We start from the raw sequence: 17,781 nt of genomic DNA, 5'->3' as shown, positions 1-17,781 counted from the left end.
GGAGCGCGGAAGGGCCGCGCCGCAGCTGCCGAGAGCCCGTCCCACGGACTTACTGCGGGCGCTGCGAGACGCGGGGCGCGCAGCCCCGAGGCGCACACGGCCGGCGGCTGCGCCTTCCCGGCGGGGTTCCTGGGCCGCGGGCCCCGCTCCGCTCCGCCGGGCCGGGCCGGGCCGGTGCCGGAGGGGCAGCGCGGGGGCCGCGCGGGTCCGGCGCCCCTCGGGGCGGGCGCGGGCCCGGTGCCGGCGGCGCGGGGCGCAGGCGCGGGGGACGCGGGCATGCGCGCTGTGCGGCGGGGAGCCCGATCTGATAGGGAGCAGGGGCTGACACTACCCCCGTGTGGGCGGCGGAACGTCCCGAGGATGACGTGCGGCGTTCTCGAATCCCGTGTCTCGCTCGCTCGCTCGCCGCCGCCGCCGCCGAAGGAAACGGGAAAAGCAACAAGGAGGCAGGAGCAGGCGCGGCGCCATGGCGGCCCTGGAGCGGCCCGTGCCCAGTCCCGAGGCGTTCCTGGGCCAGCCCTGGGCCGCCTGGGTGCGGGAGGCCGCCCCCCCGCACGCGCACGGCGCCGCCCCCCCGCACAGTAAGGGCAGGGACCGGCCGCGGTCCGGCTCCGCACGCCGCTCCCCCCGGAGCGGGGCCGGGGTCCGGCCGGGCCGCCCCCCCCCCCCCCCCCACCGCTCCCCTCCCTCCTCCCGCCGGGGCCGGGAGGTGCCGCCCCCCCGGGCGCTCAGCTGACGCTCGGCCGAGCCCCCGTGCCATGTGTGCGGGAGGCGCACGCCGCGCCGCGCCTGCCGTGCCGCTGCCCCGCGGCGCTGGGCCGGCGCCGCGGTGGGGGAAGGGGGCGAGGGGGAGGATGCGCGGAGGGGCCGGAGGATGCCGCGGGCGGGGAGGGGGGGGGGGGGGGCGAGGGTGCTGCCGCGGGGGGCCCGGCGGTTCCGCTCCCTGGCAGATGCTCCGACCATTGTGCTTTTGCCGTTGCGAATAGAAACACCGCTCACCTCCTCACCTCTCTCTCCTCCTCCCCTCGCCAAACAATAAATGCACACCTCAGGGCCCTCGGCGCTTCCTGACTCTGCTTCTCTTCTGCAGGTGTAGATCTGGAAGAGACTGGAAAGGAGGGTGGAAAAAGCAGGGAGGTTATGAGGCTTAATAAAGAAGGTAAGTGGATAGTGCTGGCACACCTCTCTACCTGTCTGTCTCTTGGTGGTTGTGAATGACTGTGGTTTGGCCTTGGCAGGGTGGTCTGATAGCATATGGATTTCTCTGCCGTGAAGAACGTTTCAGGGTTGGATACATGCAGATGACTGTCACTGTGTCAACTTCTTTTGAAGTAAGGGTATAACAGGTGTATACATGCAACTGACAGACGTGGTAAAAGATAAGACAATTTTGAGGCAAAAGACAGCTACACATCAGTGGCCATATTGGATTTTTTTGTGGACCCTGTCCCTTGGTGCAACATTCCAGTTGCTCATGTGAAGATAAGCACATAAACTTTAAACGTTATATTATTATTAGGATCTTAGTGGAGATGTTTTCCCTTGCAGTGAGAAAGGGTTTGTTACAATCTTTGAGTTCTTTCACTTTAGCTCAAATCACATTTTATTCTTCATTTGCACTGCTGAGTGTGACCTACAGTCAACTGAGCAGCCAGCATTAAATATTATCTTAGGTTACACTGTCCCATTCATATTATGCAAAACCAAATAAAATTAGGCATTTGGGCCATAAGTTCTTCTGGTACCGTGAGTGTGAACAGGCAAACTCCAGGTCAGTGGTATTTGCCAGTATGCCAGGCCTGTCACAGCTCTGTCAGCTGCGAGAGGAGAAACATTTTGTTTGTGATGTGTGTCATTAATATCATGTTGAGGTAACACCTAATGCAACTAGTGAAATAGTTCAGGATGCTTTTTCAAGTAGCTTTGTGTTTGTTTCTGTTTCGTTAAGAAAGTGCTTTACATACACAAGCTCTCTATCTTGGGAAATACTTCTTGGGAAGTCGGTTCATAATGAACGATCCCATCATAGTGAAACTTTGGTGTGACTTACTCATGCTGAGAGAAATCCCACTATTACCTGTAATGTCATAAAATATATTCTGAAATGATGTTAAATTTCTCATTACATTACAGTTGTCATTACACGTACGTTCGATTTTGAGCATCTTGGCAGCTCAAAGGAATTTTATGTTTTCTAAACAAGCTCTTGAAAAAAGAATGAATTAATGAGTAATGTAGATTTGTGTGATAAACTATAAAATTGCATGGAGTATGCATTAAAGTTATTTAAAATACCATAAAACTTCCTTTTTGAAAGACCTTTACAGAGATGCCAAGCTTGATTGTGTTCCTATCTTGATTCTCACATGCCTGAACCGCTCTATTTTGTCAGCCCAAAGATAAGTTAGCAACAGAACTGGGATTTTCATGTAGTTATTTATAGGTAAAAGGTTCAAAGCTCTGTACATATATCAGTAATGTTGATTCAAAAATAACTGAACAAAAATTTTGCTACTTCAGCTGTGCCTTCATAAGGCACTTAATTTGTTGAGATAAAATATTTTGTGCACAGAAGTCCTTGAACACAAATTCCTGTTATAAGCATGGGACATAAAGATTGAAGCATCTCTACTCCTTAGTTATACATAATATGCAAATTGTTTCCTAGAAAGATTCAGTGTGAATTATCAGTTCCAGTCTTGTTTGGTTTTGGGGGGGGGGGGGGGGGTGTCAGAGCCTCCATAAAAGGAACTCTATTTAAACTCACTAACCAGAAAAATTACTTCCAAACAAAGCGTAATGTCATTGCTGACATTATGATCATGACAGGTGTGAAGCGCTTACTGGCTTTTATAGTACTTATGTCATAATACTGTGTAAAAAACCTCCAAAATTGACTGTTATATTTAGAAAATAAAAAGCCTTAGGGATGTTATTGCTTTCAAGTAGTAACTTGTGTTAGATCACTTAGGAAGAACTTCCATGAAGTTTGAATAAATTAGTATGTATCGAAATATTTCTACTGTATTCACTTAGGCAGTCTGTTAATACAGGTGTTTTCACCACACCCATCTGTGTGTCTGAACACCCACTGTAAATCTTCCTTATGTCCTACAGTCCTTAGTAATAAAGGTGGGGGAAGATTTCAAGAGTTAGATTGGTCTGCAGGAAACATTTCTCATGTATTTGCAGAAATGGTTGTGCTTTTACTCTGACCTTGCTCATGTGTTGTGTGACATGTTGAATTTTTTTGCCTGCTTTGTTCATAGATGAGGGTTGTGGTTATGATAGGTCTGAAAACAAAACCCAACTCCTTTTTTTTACAATCTTACCAACTTGAGTAGACCTTTTAATGGCATCTGTGGTGCCAGCAGATTTTAAGTGGTGTCTTAGAAAAATCAAATGTTACTTGTGACCTACTTGTATCAAGTAGCCAGGTGCAACAGATGGACAGGATTTTAAGTATCAAAAAATTACTGTCCTGTTTGATAAAGATAGTGTAAAACCTGATCTCTCTGCACTTCTTATTTGTCTGTACTTCATCGTCTTTAGTTGATGTGATCAGGTTTATGCAGCCATGCCTTTGTAAGCAGTTTAGCAAGAAGGCTTTTCAAATGAGTGAAACTGTGTGCAGGGCACGGTGGAAGCTAAAGAGTGGGAATATGTTGGTTTTCAGACCATGACAAGGTGTTTCACTTTGGTTTTGTAGAAAAACAATGGTGTTAGGTGGCGAAAAGTGCTGCTTCCAGTTAGCGTGATCCCTGCTTCGCTGCCTCCTTTCTGGTTGTGTACCATGCGTGTTTAGAGTGGTGGGCTGCTCTTCTTCCTCGCCTTGGCCCAGGAGGGGATGTGGGAGGCAGCATTTCCTGGAGGTGGGGGGTAGGAACACTGCCTGCCAAGTCTCTGCCTGCCCAAGGGGTTGCTACTTGCTTCCCTGGGCAGAGGGCTCACAGTCTGACTGTGCTGTTCTTTTCTGTGATGCAAGACATGCACTGAGGCCCTGTGCCCCCTGTGCCCCATCTTAGGGGTAAAAGTAAAGACACAGAGGTATTGCTCACTGCTTTCCTTTATTCTGCAGTGTATATGTAGGCACCATAGAGGGAGAGAAATTTCCTGAACATTTGTTCAGTTTTCTAGACAGAATTGCTTTTTGCATGCTGACACTTACTCTGGGTTTTCCTATAGCAAATGCATTCTGTCCATGGTTGACTTTCACTGGCATGTGGATGTGTAGAGAGGGGATGACAAAGTTCCAAGTGTTCACAGAAAATGAGAAATTTTATACATAAATGTTAGTGCCAGAAAAGAAACCCCAAAACTTATCTGCTTATCTAATCAGGAAACAGAAACTGTATTGTGTAACTTATCTGACAAATCACTACCAAGCAACCGGCTTAGCTAAAAGAGGGGTTATCAGAATTAGAGCAGCATTTAGAATTTATGTTAAATTTTAAAAGGTTGAATGGCATATTTGAAGAATTGAAGATTTTCTTGCAGATAGCAGGCATAGTAAAAGAAGTCTGTATTTGAGAGTTTGTGTTCTGTAGAACATCACAGTTACTGTGTGCCTGAGGCAGGTACAGCGTTCTGTTATTATGAGCCATAACCTGTAGATGATTAGAGATTAATTTTGGAGGCTTGTGTTTTACTTGATACAATATCTGAGAAAATAATGGAAGAATGGGATTTTTTTGGTTCCGCATACAGAACCTGTATTAATAATTGGTTTAGGAATGTGCAAGCATTGATTGCTATGGGTGTTTGTAGGTAAAAACAGGCTGTAAAGGAGCAAAAGATATCCTTTGAATCTGTGTGAATTACAGCAGAGTTAAATATGACCTGTGGCATTTCGGTCTGTGTCTGGGTACTTGGTGTCATAGTCAACTTCAGTTTCCCAGTTCAGTGGGTCTGTATTATTGAACTTCAATCTGATGATGTGTGTGTTTTGTCTTAGATAATCTTTTCACTAATCATAGTGATTCATTATTGTTTGACATTAAGAATGGTATAGAAAAGATTCTAATTGTTTTTTCTGATTTTATATTATGAGATTTTTATTGTTGCACCCCAAACTTGACCATTTTACTTTATGATTGCATGTGCAAACTGGAGTTTTAAATCTATTGGATAATTGTTTACAGTATATTTTTTCCTATTTTGATTTCCCAAACAAATATCTGACATGAAGTTTTTTGATAAATCCTTTAGCAACATAAGAACAAAATTACTGAAAGCAAGACTAATCAGTATCCCTGTATCTTTTTAATTCTTCAGAAAAATATCTTGATGATTTTATTGTCCTTCTTGGAAAAATAAGAAGTTAAGGAGGTTAGGTGGTGGTAAGGAACACTTCTATGGGGGGAAAAAGGATGTGACATGCAACATTCTACTTTATGAAAAGCAAGAGGAAGAGAGCTAAAATTATTATGGGGAGATTGTGAAAGAAGAGAAGACAAAACCAGCTGGTTAATGTAAGCATAGATATTGGAGTTAACTTTTATTTAATTATTATTTATTTTTTGTTTATTAGTGGTTTGCCCGTGGTGCTATTTGTCTCCTTTAAAAACATACTAAACAAAAGAGAATAAAAATATTCTCGTTTTACTTACTGCCTTCATCTTCCACCTTTTTGTGGTAGTAGGGAAGGTTAGAAAGGGCTGAGAGGGAAAGAAAATGATAACAAGGTTGTAAACATTTTCTCCAAAAGAAAGAAATGAGGTTCTTGAATTTAGACCACCACAGTTGATGATTTGGGGTTGGTTTTGGTTTTGCAGTGGGCAAAAGAGAGGGTTGAATGTTATATAATTTTCTGTCTCTTCTCTGTAAGCTAAAATAGTCTTCCAGAGATACTGATTCTTAAACAGATGTAATATTGTGTGGTGCTTAATGAATGAAAGAACTGAGAATTGGCAGGGCAATGGTAAGAAACTTTTTCTTACGTGTCTTTATACTGGGAATAAGAACAGTAAGCAGAAGTCCCCATGGGGTCATTTTTTAGGGTGAGAAATGACAGTGGAATTGAGTTCTGGTGTGCATTCTGGTGCATAAGTGACTGATCAGTTCTATATATGATTTCTGGCTCTGATATTTTTATTTTTTCTTATATGGACAGCTTCTGCAAGGGGGTGGCATGTCTCCTGGTTATGGCTGTCACCTCATTTAATGTGTTTCAAGGAATGATGACAGAGGAAGAATGAAACATTATGTATGATAGCGCCCAGAAAATTTAGTCAGAATTGTAGTTTATCTTCATAGTTACATAGTTATTTTCTGAAACCTGTCCTTTAGTTCTTCATCCCACACACTGGATAAAAGGAGTGGAGTAATGGTGAGGCTCTCTGATCAAACATTCTGTGTTTTGAATCAAGATTTTGATGTTTTTGAATATGTATCTAAAACTGTAGTACTGTAAAGGACTTCATTTGAAAAATCTGGTTTTGTTAGGTGCACATGTCTCGATGAAATGCATTATTTGTGCAACAGTTGTTCTGAAGAGATTAGATCTCCTGTTGTTTAAGGTACCTTTTTTTGATTATGTGTGGGGAAACCATGTGTGATTCCCTGTCAACTGACAGCACTGTCACTAAGGATCTGTCTCTGACATTCCTTCTACTAGTTGTAATTTATAACCAGACTTGAGAAAGAGGGAAATGTATGTGTTTACTAGAGGGTATCCCGAGCCCTGCTGTCACTACAGAAAGTAAATTACTTTGTGTATCTGATTTTGATTTAGATATAAAAACACGTGTGTGTCTTCTTGTTGATCTGCCTCTGTATGTAGTTAATAGTTTATAACAGATGAAATATAGATTTCTGTGTGTTGAAAAGAGACTACACAAGAGCTGAACCATTTCCACTGTGAAATGAAGTAATTTCTTTGAAATAGGCCTTTTTTTTTCTAGTTAATTAAAAATAGGGACATTATCAGGTTCTGTTTTACCTTTGGACAAAAAAAAATAATAGCCATTTAACCAAGGCTGAGGTGTATGAATGAGATGAAAACAATGGTAAATCCTATGGAAAACATTTCAAATTACATTTGAAGTTGTGAATCTCAGGAGTCCTGTAGGCAGAAAACATAAGTTTCTGATAGTCAAAGTGAGCGTTTCTGGTAGTCACTGCATGCATTACTAAGAAGGATCACCTTCATTAAAAATAGTATTGTTACTATGAGTGTTTCTTGAAGAGTTAACTCCAGTATAAGTTTATCTGAATGCCGTGACTGTTCATTATTGAGAGTGATTTTGGAATAACTAGCAAGAAAGCTTTTTGGTTTGTATGGGCATGGATTAAATTACTGGATCTTTCTGTCTTCCAAGTTCAGCTTGGTGCAGAAGTTCTCAGCTTGTCTTTGAAAAAGCTGATTGAGGAGTTAATGGTGCAGGATGCCAGGTGAAGCTAGTGTCTTTAAGTAATTATTATGCAAAAAAACCCTTGGCAAATGCTGTCGTGACATAGTAAGGGTGTTTGACAGAGGTCTATTAGCAAGTTTATAGGAAGAAGTCTTTGATGGTTCTCTTGCTGGATGAGAAGGGTAGATGCCATGAGAGTAAAAATGGCCCAGTTTTTTTATTGCAGTGCTATGCAGCTGACTAAGCTGACTCAAATTGAATGAAGAATCCAGCACAGCTACTTGAAACTGATATGGAACAGAGGAAAACCAACTATAGCATGAATAATTTCTCTCCTTTTCTCTTCTGTGTCCCGTTCTGTGGTTGATTTTAAGGGACTGGTTTTGTCATAACTTTTTGTATGGTTTATTAAATGTCGTGCCTGAAAGCCACTGATGTTGCTGGGGAAGTGAGCTTTCTGATTGCTCTTGGTCTTGGACTTATAGAAATATCTTCCTTATTTCTGAAATGTTTTGCTTATTATTCAGTAATTTCATTTTGTATTTTACTAAGTTGTATTAATAATACAGTGCTTAAGCCCAACACTATTCCTGTCTCTCTGTTTTCTTGACAGTAATTAGAATTTGCAGTTATTTGGTCTTCCAGCTTCTTGATTTCTGTCTTCATGTATTTACAAAGTGTGTGCTGTTTGGCAAAAAAAGAAGGGGAATTTTTCCCAGATCAGAAAAAGCATCAGCCAGAAGTAGCAAAGAAGTTCCAGGTTCTGCATAACTGCTGGTTCCTGTATCTGTCTAGTGCAGTTTCACTTAGTCCACAGGCCCCTCCTGAATCATCCGTAAAACGGAAGCAGTTGTATTGTGACAGAGCTGTGTGTGGTACACAGGGGGTTAGGCTGGCTTCCCTTTCCGTTCCCTGGGAGCAGGTGTTCAGCAGAGGAGACAGAAGAGTGACTGATGAAGTAGTATCAAGACATAAGAATGACTGGCAAAGGGCAAGAGTTCGTGGGGTTTGATTGTGTGATCTTCTTTATGTTCTTTATTTTGTTTACGTTTGTTTCTGTTATACAGTGTTTTATGTTTTCTGTCCAGTCATTCTTTCTCTTCCTTTTCCTACTGCAGGGGACTAGACATAGGGGGCAGGCACAGTCTGGGAATTTGCAGTTATATTTGGATTGAACACTGCTATGTCATATCAGCAGTTGTTGAAAAGTTTGCTGGATGAAAATTCTCTTCTCTAGCAAGACAAAAGAGGATGGGACTGGACATCTCCAGTAACAGAATAAGGTGACTTGAGCTTGTCATCATTTTGAGCTGAAATGGTCAGAATGGAAGCTGAGATGTAAAGAAATGTAAACCATTATGTGTGTTCACTTTTTAATCTCTGATAAGTATCGCGTCCTCAGGTGGCTTTCAGGCTGGCCACTTGTGATTGTCCAGATTAGGTAGATTATCATGTGATAGCATATTCAGTTGTTTTTTAAGCTGCTCTTCATTATGTCTTACTGAGACAGGATGATACAATGATTTACATCTGAAAAGTTTGTTGGACCCATGCCACAACAGCAAACACTGACACAGCCAAAACCTTGTTTGTTTGGGTCTGATAATGGAGATTGTCAGTGGACGATGATCTGGAGGAATATAAGTAATTGATCTGTTACTGCAATGACTAGGGAGGCAGTATTATTATTTGCATGATTCTAGTGCCTAGCAGCCCCGTCAGGCACTAGATGCTACTCTGCGTGGTACCAGCAAAGGGAGGAAGGGTGTGTGCTTGTGTGTTGTGAAATTGTGCTGCAGAGAACTAATTTTTGAATGTATGACGAAGCAGGAGTTTTAATACTGACAAACAAAAGCACTTAGTTGCTCAATGTGATAGATGTTTAACTTTAGCCTTAACTAAAGTGACTTTCTTAGAACCATAGCAAGGAAAGCTTTAAGGTGATATTTCAATGGTAGTGAATAATTTTGCAAGAGCTTTGAAGGTATCCTTACTCAGGTGTGGAAATTGGCCTGAATGAAAATACAGGCTGGTTGTTGAAAGCTTTGTGAATGGATACTGACGTTGTGAACCAACTAGAAATGTGAGCAAATGGTGTGACAGCAAGTAGGATGTGGACAGTTTAGGGTACATAAGACAGAGGAGCCTGGAAAGCAAAGATGAGTTGTTCCCAATATTTAAATTTGGAATGGAGGATTGTGCATAGAAGGATGCAGAGAGTAAAGCAGTATGACAATGTAGAAGAAGGAACTTTTGGAACAGTGTGAACAAGCAGAATAATGTTTGTCAACATGAAAAATACAAAAATACAACTAATGTGAGGTAAACCCCCAGACAAACCTTTATCTCTGAAGATGTTTACAGCAGACTTTGTCCTCAGGATGCCCAGGAAGAATCACTCAGATGTGGATGTAACCTGAATGAACAGTTTAAGAGAGAAGCTACTGGCAAAGATGACATAGTAGTTTATCATGCATCTTATATCTGAATGATGGACAAGTTGATTATGCTGTCCAGGGTGATCAAGAGAAGAGGTGGAGAAAAGAGGGTAGGAGTTGTGGGACCTAAATTCTGTTTCAGCTGCATCGAGCTGAAGCTAAGAGCTACTGAGTGGCAAGAGGTGTCAGATAGAATGAGATTTTTTGTTTAGATATTAATCTGCTGTATTTGAGATTGTTCTCAGGAACTGAATGTAAAATTCTCAGACATATGAGTAGCAGCAAAAAATACAGCTCAATGGAGATCTGCTAGAAGACAAAGGAAGAGTAAGGAGCCTGCCAGTACTCTCTGAAGGGATTGGTATAGGAAGGATGGGCAGTAGGAGAGAAGAGAGCAGAAAGTGGAAGTCAGAAACAGAATTTCAAAAGGAGAAAGGCATCCAATTTTTATGAAGAACACACAAGGATTATGGGTGATGGAAATGATGAATTTGTGATGTTGCAATAGTAAAAGGTTTTTATACATTTTAGTGAGTATAGTTTCACTGTATTGCAAGGGTCAGATGAAGGAAACTCATGCTGAAGTTAGAGACAAAAGTGTAATTTGTTATCAAACAGAGCATAATAAGCTTAGACATGAAAGAAGGACAGGAAGAGTAATGTAGTTAGAGAATCAAGGAGTCAGAAGTAGATTTCCAAACACAGGAAAGACTGATTGACTGTTCTGCTGTTCTGTCAGAGCGGGAGGAGAAAGGAGATGTGAGGTATGGGCTGATGAGACTGAGCCAAGGAGAGAGTGGAACACATGTGTTTTACTTCTATTGTACAAGGAAGAAGGGAGAGCTATAAGGGAGAGAAAGAGAGTGGGAAGGGAGAATGTGAAATGGTTATTATGTTTTCTCGCTTTCTCTTGGAATAAATATTTGCATTGTATTGCTGAGAAAGAAATAGATACAAAAGAAAAGGTTTGAGGAGTGAGTCAAAAGTAGGAAGAAAAAAGGCTGAAATTGCAGGTGTGGGTTCAGCTCAACTGGAGGAATGGCACAGATTAGTAAGCAGCAGGAGAGAGAGAGAGAAAATGTGCGATAACCTCATTTTCAGACTGGTTCTCATTTCTACTGCAAATTCTAGGACAGACGAGAATATAGCAAAGAAAATGGATGTTTAAGACAAGCGTGAGTTCAGGATTGGTGGTGTTGGACCTAGTATTAGCAAGCCGAGCAAAAACCATCACAGAAAGAAAAAAAAAAAAGCTCTTCATGAGAGAGAAGAGTGTGTGGTCATATCTATCACATAACATGATGGACATGAAAGTCGTAGTTCTGTTCCTTCCTGCAGTGCTTCATAAGTAGTCTTATGTCTACATGATCTGTCACATACTGAAACTGACTTGTGCTTCCTGCTTCCAGAGCTGAGACAAGGCCACGGGATTTCATTATCGTGGACTGGGCCCCGGGTAATGTCGTACTGCTCAGGGTGTATCGTGAGAGCTTGGGCGCGTGCTGCGGTAACCATGGTTGTATGGCTTTTGCTTGTCTTGCAGGGCAAAGCAGCTTGTTCCTGTCTACATGCTACAGGCAGGCATGCTTTATGATGCAGCACTTTTTTATTTTCTCTGAGAAAGCAGGACAGTAATTTTAGAGGGGTTAGATGGAATGGCCGTCATTCATGTCATTCAGTGTCTAAGAAGTTAATCTCAGGTTTTCACATCTCTTTAGTAGATCTAAACAACTGTTTAAAGAGGAGGAAAATGCTGTGGGAGAGATTGGTTCCTTCACGCGCAGAGCATTGAGCTGATTCTTTGACTTGGAAGGCTTTATTCATTACCTTGCCTGCCTTTCCCAAGCAACTTTCTGCATGTCCCTGTATGTTATCAATGTTCAGTCATCCCAGCAGCTTATACACGTCACCATGCAGAGGTGCTTAGAAAACAGGAAAAGTAAAAAGTCTTCAGAATTTCTCTTCAGGGTCTCTCAGATGTTGGTTTTTTTTTTTTGTGCACTATCATGAACTTTTGTGGTTCTGATTGTATTCATGCTTTTGCTATATTTTTGGCTTTTTAGAAGACTTGGAGAACCTTGGGCAAATATATTAAGAAACTGGATGCATGGCAATGGAAAAACATGAGGAGAAATGGGAGAAAAATGTTTCAGCTCTTGAAATTATGGTGAGCTGTGTGTATAGTGCTTTTAATAGAGTCTTCGAACATTCTGTGCTTGGTGTAAGTTTTCTTCAGCTTCTCTCATAACTCACAACACACTGGGTGTGAACATTACCAGGCCTTTTAGGTATTTAAATTTTGAAAGAGGTAATGCAGCTTTACATATTTTTGGGATCTTGCTCATCAAGAAAAATTATTCTTGACTGCATTGCTCGAAGAGGGAATGCTACGAGTTTTATTTTGTGGCATTTATTATTCTTTCCAGCTTTTCAAGATACCTGTCACTATTCTGACTGTTTGTTTTCCAAGCTCCTTGGCAAATCAAAGGTATTGTAAACTTTTATCACTTTCCTGGAAGGTAAGAGTGTATCCTCTGTGGAAGTTCTTGTAGGCTTTTCATTGAGGTTTTTTAATTCCTTGTAATTAAGCATGTATTTGGAGAAGTTTTAAAGAGATGTGTCATATATGTGTTCAAATAATGTAACATATATAAGTGTTAGCTTTGAAACAGCAAGATATGGTCTGTATTTCTGAGAGCTTCCAATACAGTTCAGACAAAACCATAAGCAGTGTATGTTGTGAAGACAAAAATCAGTCTGTGAATGTTGAAAAATTTCATGCAGTAAGCTATTTTAAGGAAGAATTTGAAGGAGGTAGAGAATAATTAGTTGATGTGGAGGAAGGAGGCATCAAAGCTGATAGTATAGCGCACAGGAAAGTAGCATACAGAACAGATTTCTAGTGAAAGCAGTTCATTTGTAAAAATAAACTCTCCCTGTTTTACTAATATTGTCTTACTGTCTCGGAGCTGGAAAGCAAAACTGATTGTAATTGCCAGACTGCAAAAATAACATAAATATTGAAAGATAAATCTTAATCTTTCTTAACTCTGTTCCCTAAACATGACCTCTGTTCTCCAAACACTTAAACATTGCCTTTATTATTAAGCTTCAGCCTCATCTGTTCTCTTGAATAGTGCCCTAGTTTTGCTACTAGACTAAAAGTGAAGAGAAACTAACACATTGTGTATGCAACAACATTTGTCATTCTTTTACACTCTTTCTTCTGTATTAGTTCTTTTCTGCCTGTTTGTTTGGAGGGTAAGTGGCATGCAAAATTTTAAACAGTTTTGATTCTTGTTCTCAACCATCAACCTTAGAATGAGCCTGTTGTGTCCAAATTTCTCTGAAGTTTAGATTTTTTTTAGGAGAACCCCTTTGAATGTGGGCTTTCCATGGCAGATTTCTGACATACCATGTGCAAGCATAGTGTGCTATGAAAACAGTACACAGAGCAAGTGCTTTTAAGAGCTTGCTCATTTTAGTACTGTGAGGTTATGAGAGAGACTTTCCCTGTGTTCAAAATCATTACATGGAAGCTGCTTTGGGTACTAATCAGGCCAATGTGTATATATCCAGAGGAAGGGTATGAAATAGGATTCAGGTCAATGTGAGGAAAGACAGAGGGAGTGAGTGGAAGGGAAGAAGTCACAAGAAGAAACAAGTTGGTTACTGATGTTTACAGATCACCTCTCTTTGTAAAGAGGCACAAGATGTCCTACCACCTATGTGTAGAAATTTTTTGTCACTGAAAGAGGATGGGCAAACATGGCTGCTGCTGCTGAAGGACTAATCATACCTGCCCTGGAATGAACTGAAAGAACACTGAAAGCCTACTCTGTACTGGTAGGGTATAGTCCAGTCCTCACTGAAGAATGTTATTGCGTAACAATTTCAAAAGGAAAGGGAAAATGCCTTATTTCTAGATTACAAAGAGAATACAGGCACATAGAATGTATTTATTGGGGAGGGGGGGATAAAAAGCAAAATAACAGAGCATGTTACCTTTCCCTATGACAGATTGTGACAGGCTTTATTGACTAGCACTCTGTTTATTGTTTCTCAAAGGTTGATGCTGCCATTGGCACCAAATTTTACATACATTACATTTACTTACATTAAAGTAAGGAATGACATAGTTCAGAATACATTGCTGGGGATTATCTTTGTCTCAAAGAGCAGTTACCCAAACCACACTTAGAAGAATGGGTCAGCTCTTATTACAGCAAAAACTTGCAGAAATTCACTATATTTTAGCAAGTCACTACATATTCTAGTATAGTACCTTTCAATAGTTTTTAAATTACTTAAAGGCAGAATTTGATGTTAGTGCTCCAAAAGCTAGATTGCTTGCTCCTTTGCTGTGCAAACATTACCATCACCTTTTCTGCACCCACTCTACCAGTGAGGACCATGGACTTTACCAGATATGATAGGATATGATCTTATAATCTCTAATTGGATTTTTTTTGGCAGTTTTCTTTTTGTTGTGTTGTGAAAATGGTCATCCTAGATACTTCATGATTTTACTCGGGTTTCTTTTTCATCCAGGATAGAAAGGGGAACTAGCTGGTGATACAGTAATAACTGAAGATTATAACTGGCAAGTAATTTTCACTACATGGATAGATTTATAACATTAGCAAATCCTCCATGACTAGCCTGCAGCTCTCCCTTTGTCTGGAAGAACACTGGCTTTAGCCAGAAGCAATTTTTCATTGTGCCCACCAGATTTTGCTGAGAATAAACCCTGCTGTGACCACCCAGCACCTCAAGAGGTGAATATATAAGTGAGCATCAGAACGCCATAGTGCAAAATTGGCTGGAAATGTTCAGTTTATTGAATTAAATAGTAGTTTAAAGAGGAAGCTTTAAATTGGGTAACTATTACATGATTGCAGTGTAATCTTTCTCTCTGCAGTTTTTCTGTTGTAAAATACAGGCGCTGAATTTATACGTTTCATCATTCTTGCAGCTTATGCCGTTTGGGTTAAAAATACATATTTTTTTCTTTACAATAAACACGTAAACTTGGTCGTGGTCCATTCTGATTTTTTGGTTTTGGAAGAACTAGATAGAATATTAGCAGAGATGGAAGAATTGCTTTTGAGGATTGATTATTTGAAGTGTTACTCCTTTTGCAAAGTGGTCTTGAAGGAGGCTGAAAGTGCATGACTGGGAGAGTAGGGGGAGGTGAAATGACTGGGAGAGTAAGGGGAGGTGACTGCTGCTACATTTTATACAGCTTTACTGAACTGTTGTATCCCAGTTCTCATGTCCACATCTGTGTGTTGGAAAAACTGGAATGAGTTCAGAAAAAAGATACACATTAATTTAAGGCCTGGATAATCAGCTTTAGAATGGAAGATTTAAGAAGCTCAATCTATTTAGTTTATCAACAGACAGTAGAGGCTACCTGATAAGTCTATAAGTACTTAGACAGGGCAAAGGTATCTGACAGTTAGATGGCTCTTTGTCAGGTAGATTAAGGGGATTCTCATGGCTGAAAGCTGAAGCTAGATCAGTTCAGACTAGAAATAAGATGCAGTTTTCTAATGATAATAAATTAGCTTATCGGGGGTGTAGTAGACTCTGTTGCACAAAATACTCACACAAGGCCCTGGTCCTTTCCCTGGAAGCACACAGCACTTTGGCCATCCTGAAGGCTTGGGTTTGAGGCTAAAATAGTATGGTTAAATTCTGTGGCCTGTTTTAACATAGAAAGTCAGTACAGATCATAAGGAAGATTTTTGTTCTAACTCCCTAAAATTTCATACGTTGTTACTGCTGCTTTTGTTAAAAAATAAGTTCATGTGAAAGATGTGGTGATAAAAGCAAAAAAAAAGTTTTCTAATGTGGTGAGTGAGAAGGGACTGTCCTTTGACAGCAGGTAAAAGAGGAAATAATGCTTTCCAATCTCACTTTGTGTTTTTCTGGTAATCAAAACCACTGATATCCCTCCAGTTATTAATTCTAAGCATAACTTAATCATTTACCAATGTAATGGTTGGCCTTTTCAGAAGCATTGCAGGTAGTTTGTGCCTTCTCATTGTAAGGTCAGGTAATTGACAGCTGGACCCAAATGCCTTCTTCAACTTTGTTTGCAAAGCAAAACAATCTTTGTCAGCAGGTTTTCCCTGGGGCTGCCTTCTTGGCCATGGATTTATGAGAATATAGCAGGTTGATCTTTGTGGTAGAGTAAAAGGCTCTGTTATTTCTAATGAATTGTATCAGAACTCACTTTATCCTAGTTTTGCAAAAGAGTCAGTAGGAGTTGTTTGAAGGATATTGGTAGTTGTATTATTTAGTTTGCCTCTTTTTTGTAAAATCATCACCAGTATGAGAGAGTGTCACATTTTTTCTTGGTTGTGCTGACAGCAAGGCAAATCAGTGCTAATAGACGGTAGATTGAACTTAGATGAGAAATGTTGTGTCTTTGGGGTTAAAGGAAGCACCTAACCTGCTTTTAGAGGTTTTCCCAACATCAGTGGTCCTATAACTCTTGTAAACACTGTATACAAAGTAAGTGAAGAGCAGATGTGCTGCATCTTAAGTTCATAAATTCTTCACCCTCATCCCCTTACCAGTATTGCTGCCTCCAAAACTGTAAAAAAAGAAAGCATGAGTTGGTGTTCTAAAAAAGAAAATAGGCAATACTGGATTTTATCAGGGTTTGGGGCTTACACACCCAACAAAAACTAAAGAATTTCAGTACTGTGGAATTGACTTTGCTGTTAGTTTTGATGCAGTTGGAAGGGCTAAAACAAGCTGTGAATTGGACAATGAGGTTTGCTCCAAATACGAGTGTGTGTTCTATTAGTGTGTGCTCTGTTGTAGAGCCATGTGAACTTTCAAGTGTCATGTGGGCTTTTTCTGGTTGGGCGTGTACAGGGTCACAAATATCCTGTGCTACATTGTGGCGATACCGTGAGGAGATTCTACAGGTTCAGGAAATCTGGGTCTTCATCAGTTCCTTGTTGTTGCCTGTGACAATGTCGCACAGCTTGATGGCTATCTGATACATCAGTTTTTGGCTGAGTAGTTACAAAATATTTAGAAGTTTACATTTGGAGTCACCTTGAATGTTTCTTGTATAGTGAGCTGGACTGAATGTTTGTACCTTGTCATGGGCTCCTCAATAGGTGTATCCTGTTACCCAGCAAATGTTGGATTAGATCAGGATCTGCTGCAAGGCTATGGAACACTAACAGCCATGCTAAGATCAATCAGATGATTGGTCTACTTAACCTTCCCAGCATCATTTAATCCATACCTGCATTCAGGTAAATTGTATTTGATACTCTGGCAAATATGACAACAAAAGATGATATTTGCTCTGACATAAGGGACTAAAAAGGGTAATTTCTAATATGAAAGCAAGAATTCAAGAAGGAGACTTGAAACCCTGCAGGAGGGAGAGATTCATAAAAAACTGGAGGAAATAGTCAGGTAAAGTTACTGGGCTGGCAGGGTGTGTCCAGCCAAGGCAGTGGTTTGCTGGGCTGTGTATTAGGCAGATCTGTATCACTGTTGCTGTTGGATAAAGATCTTTAAAATATATGGAACCTCTGTGGTACTGTAGAAAGCTCAAGGCTTCACCTTCCTGTGAGGTACTTTTCCTCATGGCAGTTACTCAAGCTGGAAGTTAAGAGCACCAAAGTTCTTACTTCTCATTTGCTTTCTACAGGAACAATGTACTTGTTGAAAAAAATCATGCTCTACGTTGTCATGGCACGGTCTCAAAGTTTAAATGGATTAGGACTGTCATCTTACTGAAGTTGTGCTTGCTTCAGAAGAAGTAAGATGCAGAGCTGCAGAACCTCATATAGCACATGACAGCACCAGACTATTCAGGGCGTTTTCCTGGCTTTTTCTATCAGTATCCTACCTACAAAAAGGCAAGGCATCTTGAGCCATGTGTTTCTATCTGATGTCTATTGATTACAAAAAAGCCCTTCCTCTCTTCCCCATTCCCCTTGTCAAAATGTCAC

General features: G+C 40.9%; 1 protein-coding gene across 3 annotated transcripts in view; it reads left to right on the top strand.

The window, feature by feature from the left end:
* The first annotated feature begins 297 nt into the window (after positions 1–297).
* ATXN7L1 (ataxin 7 like 1) overlaps positions 298–17,781 on the top strand; it is a 111,139-nt gene continuing 93,655 nt past the window's right edge. For all 3 annotated transcript variants that reach the window (XM_038153010.1, XM_038153008.1, XM_038153009.1), the window contains exons 1-2: positions 298–581; positions 1,091–1,159. In XM_038153010.1, coding sequence (XP_038008938.1) covers positions 467–581; positions 1,091–1,159 — 184 coding nt within the window. In that variant the 5' untranslated portion in view covers positions 298–466. The remainder of the gene's footprint in view (positions 582–1,090; positions 1,160–17,781) is intronic.

The sequence above is a fragment of the Motacilla alba genome, chromosome 1A (genome assembly GCF_015832195.1).
Source record: "Motacilla alba alba isolate MOTALB_02 chromosome 1A, Motacilla_alba_V1.0_pri, whole genome shotgun sequence".
Classification (NCBI taxonomy): Eukaryota; Metazoa; Chordata; class Aves; order Passeriformes; family Motacillidae; genus Motacilla; species Motacilla alba.
This window is presented reverse-complemented; position numbering and strand designations above follow the sequence as displayed.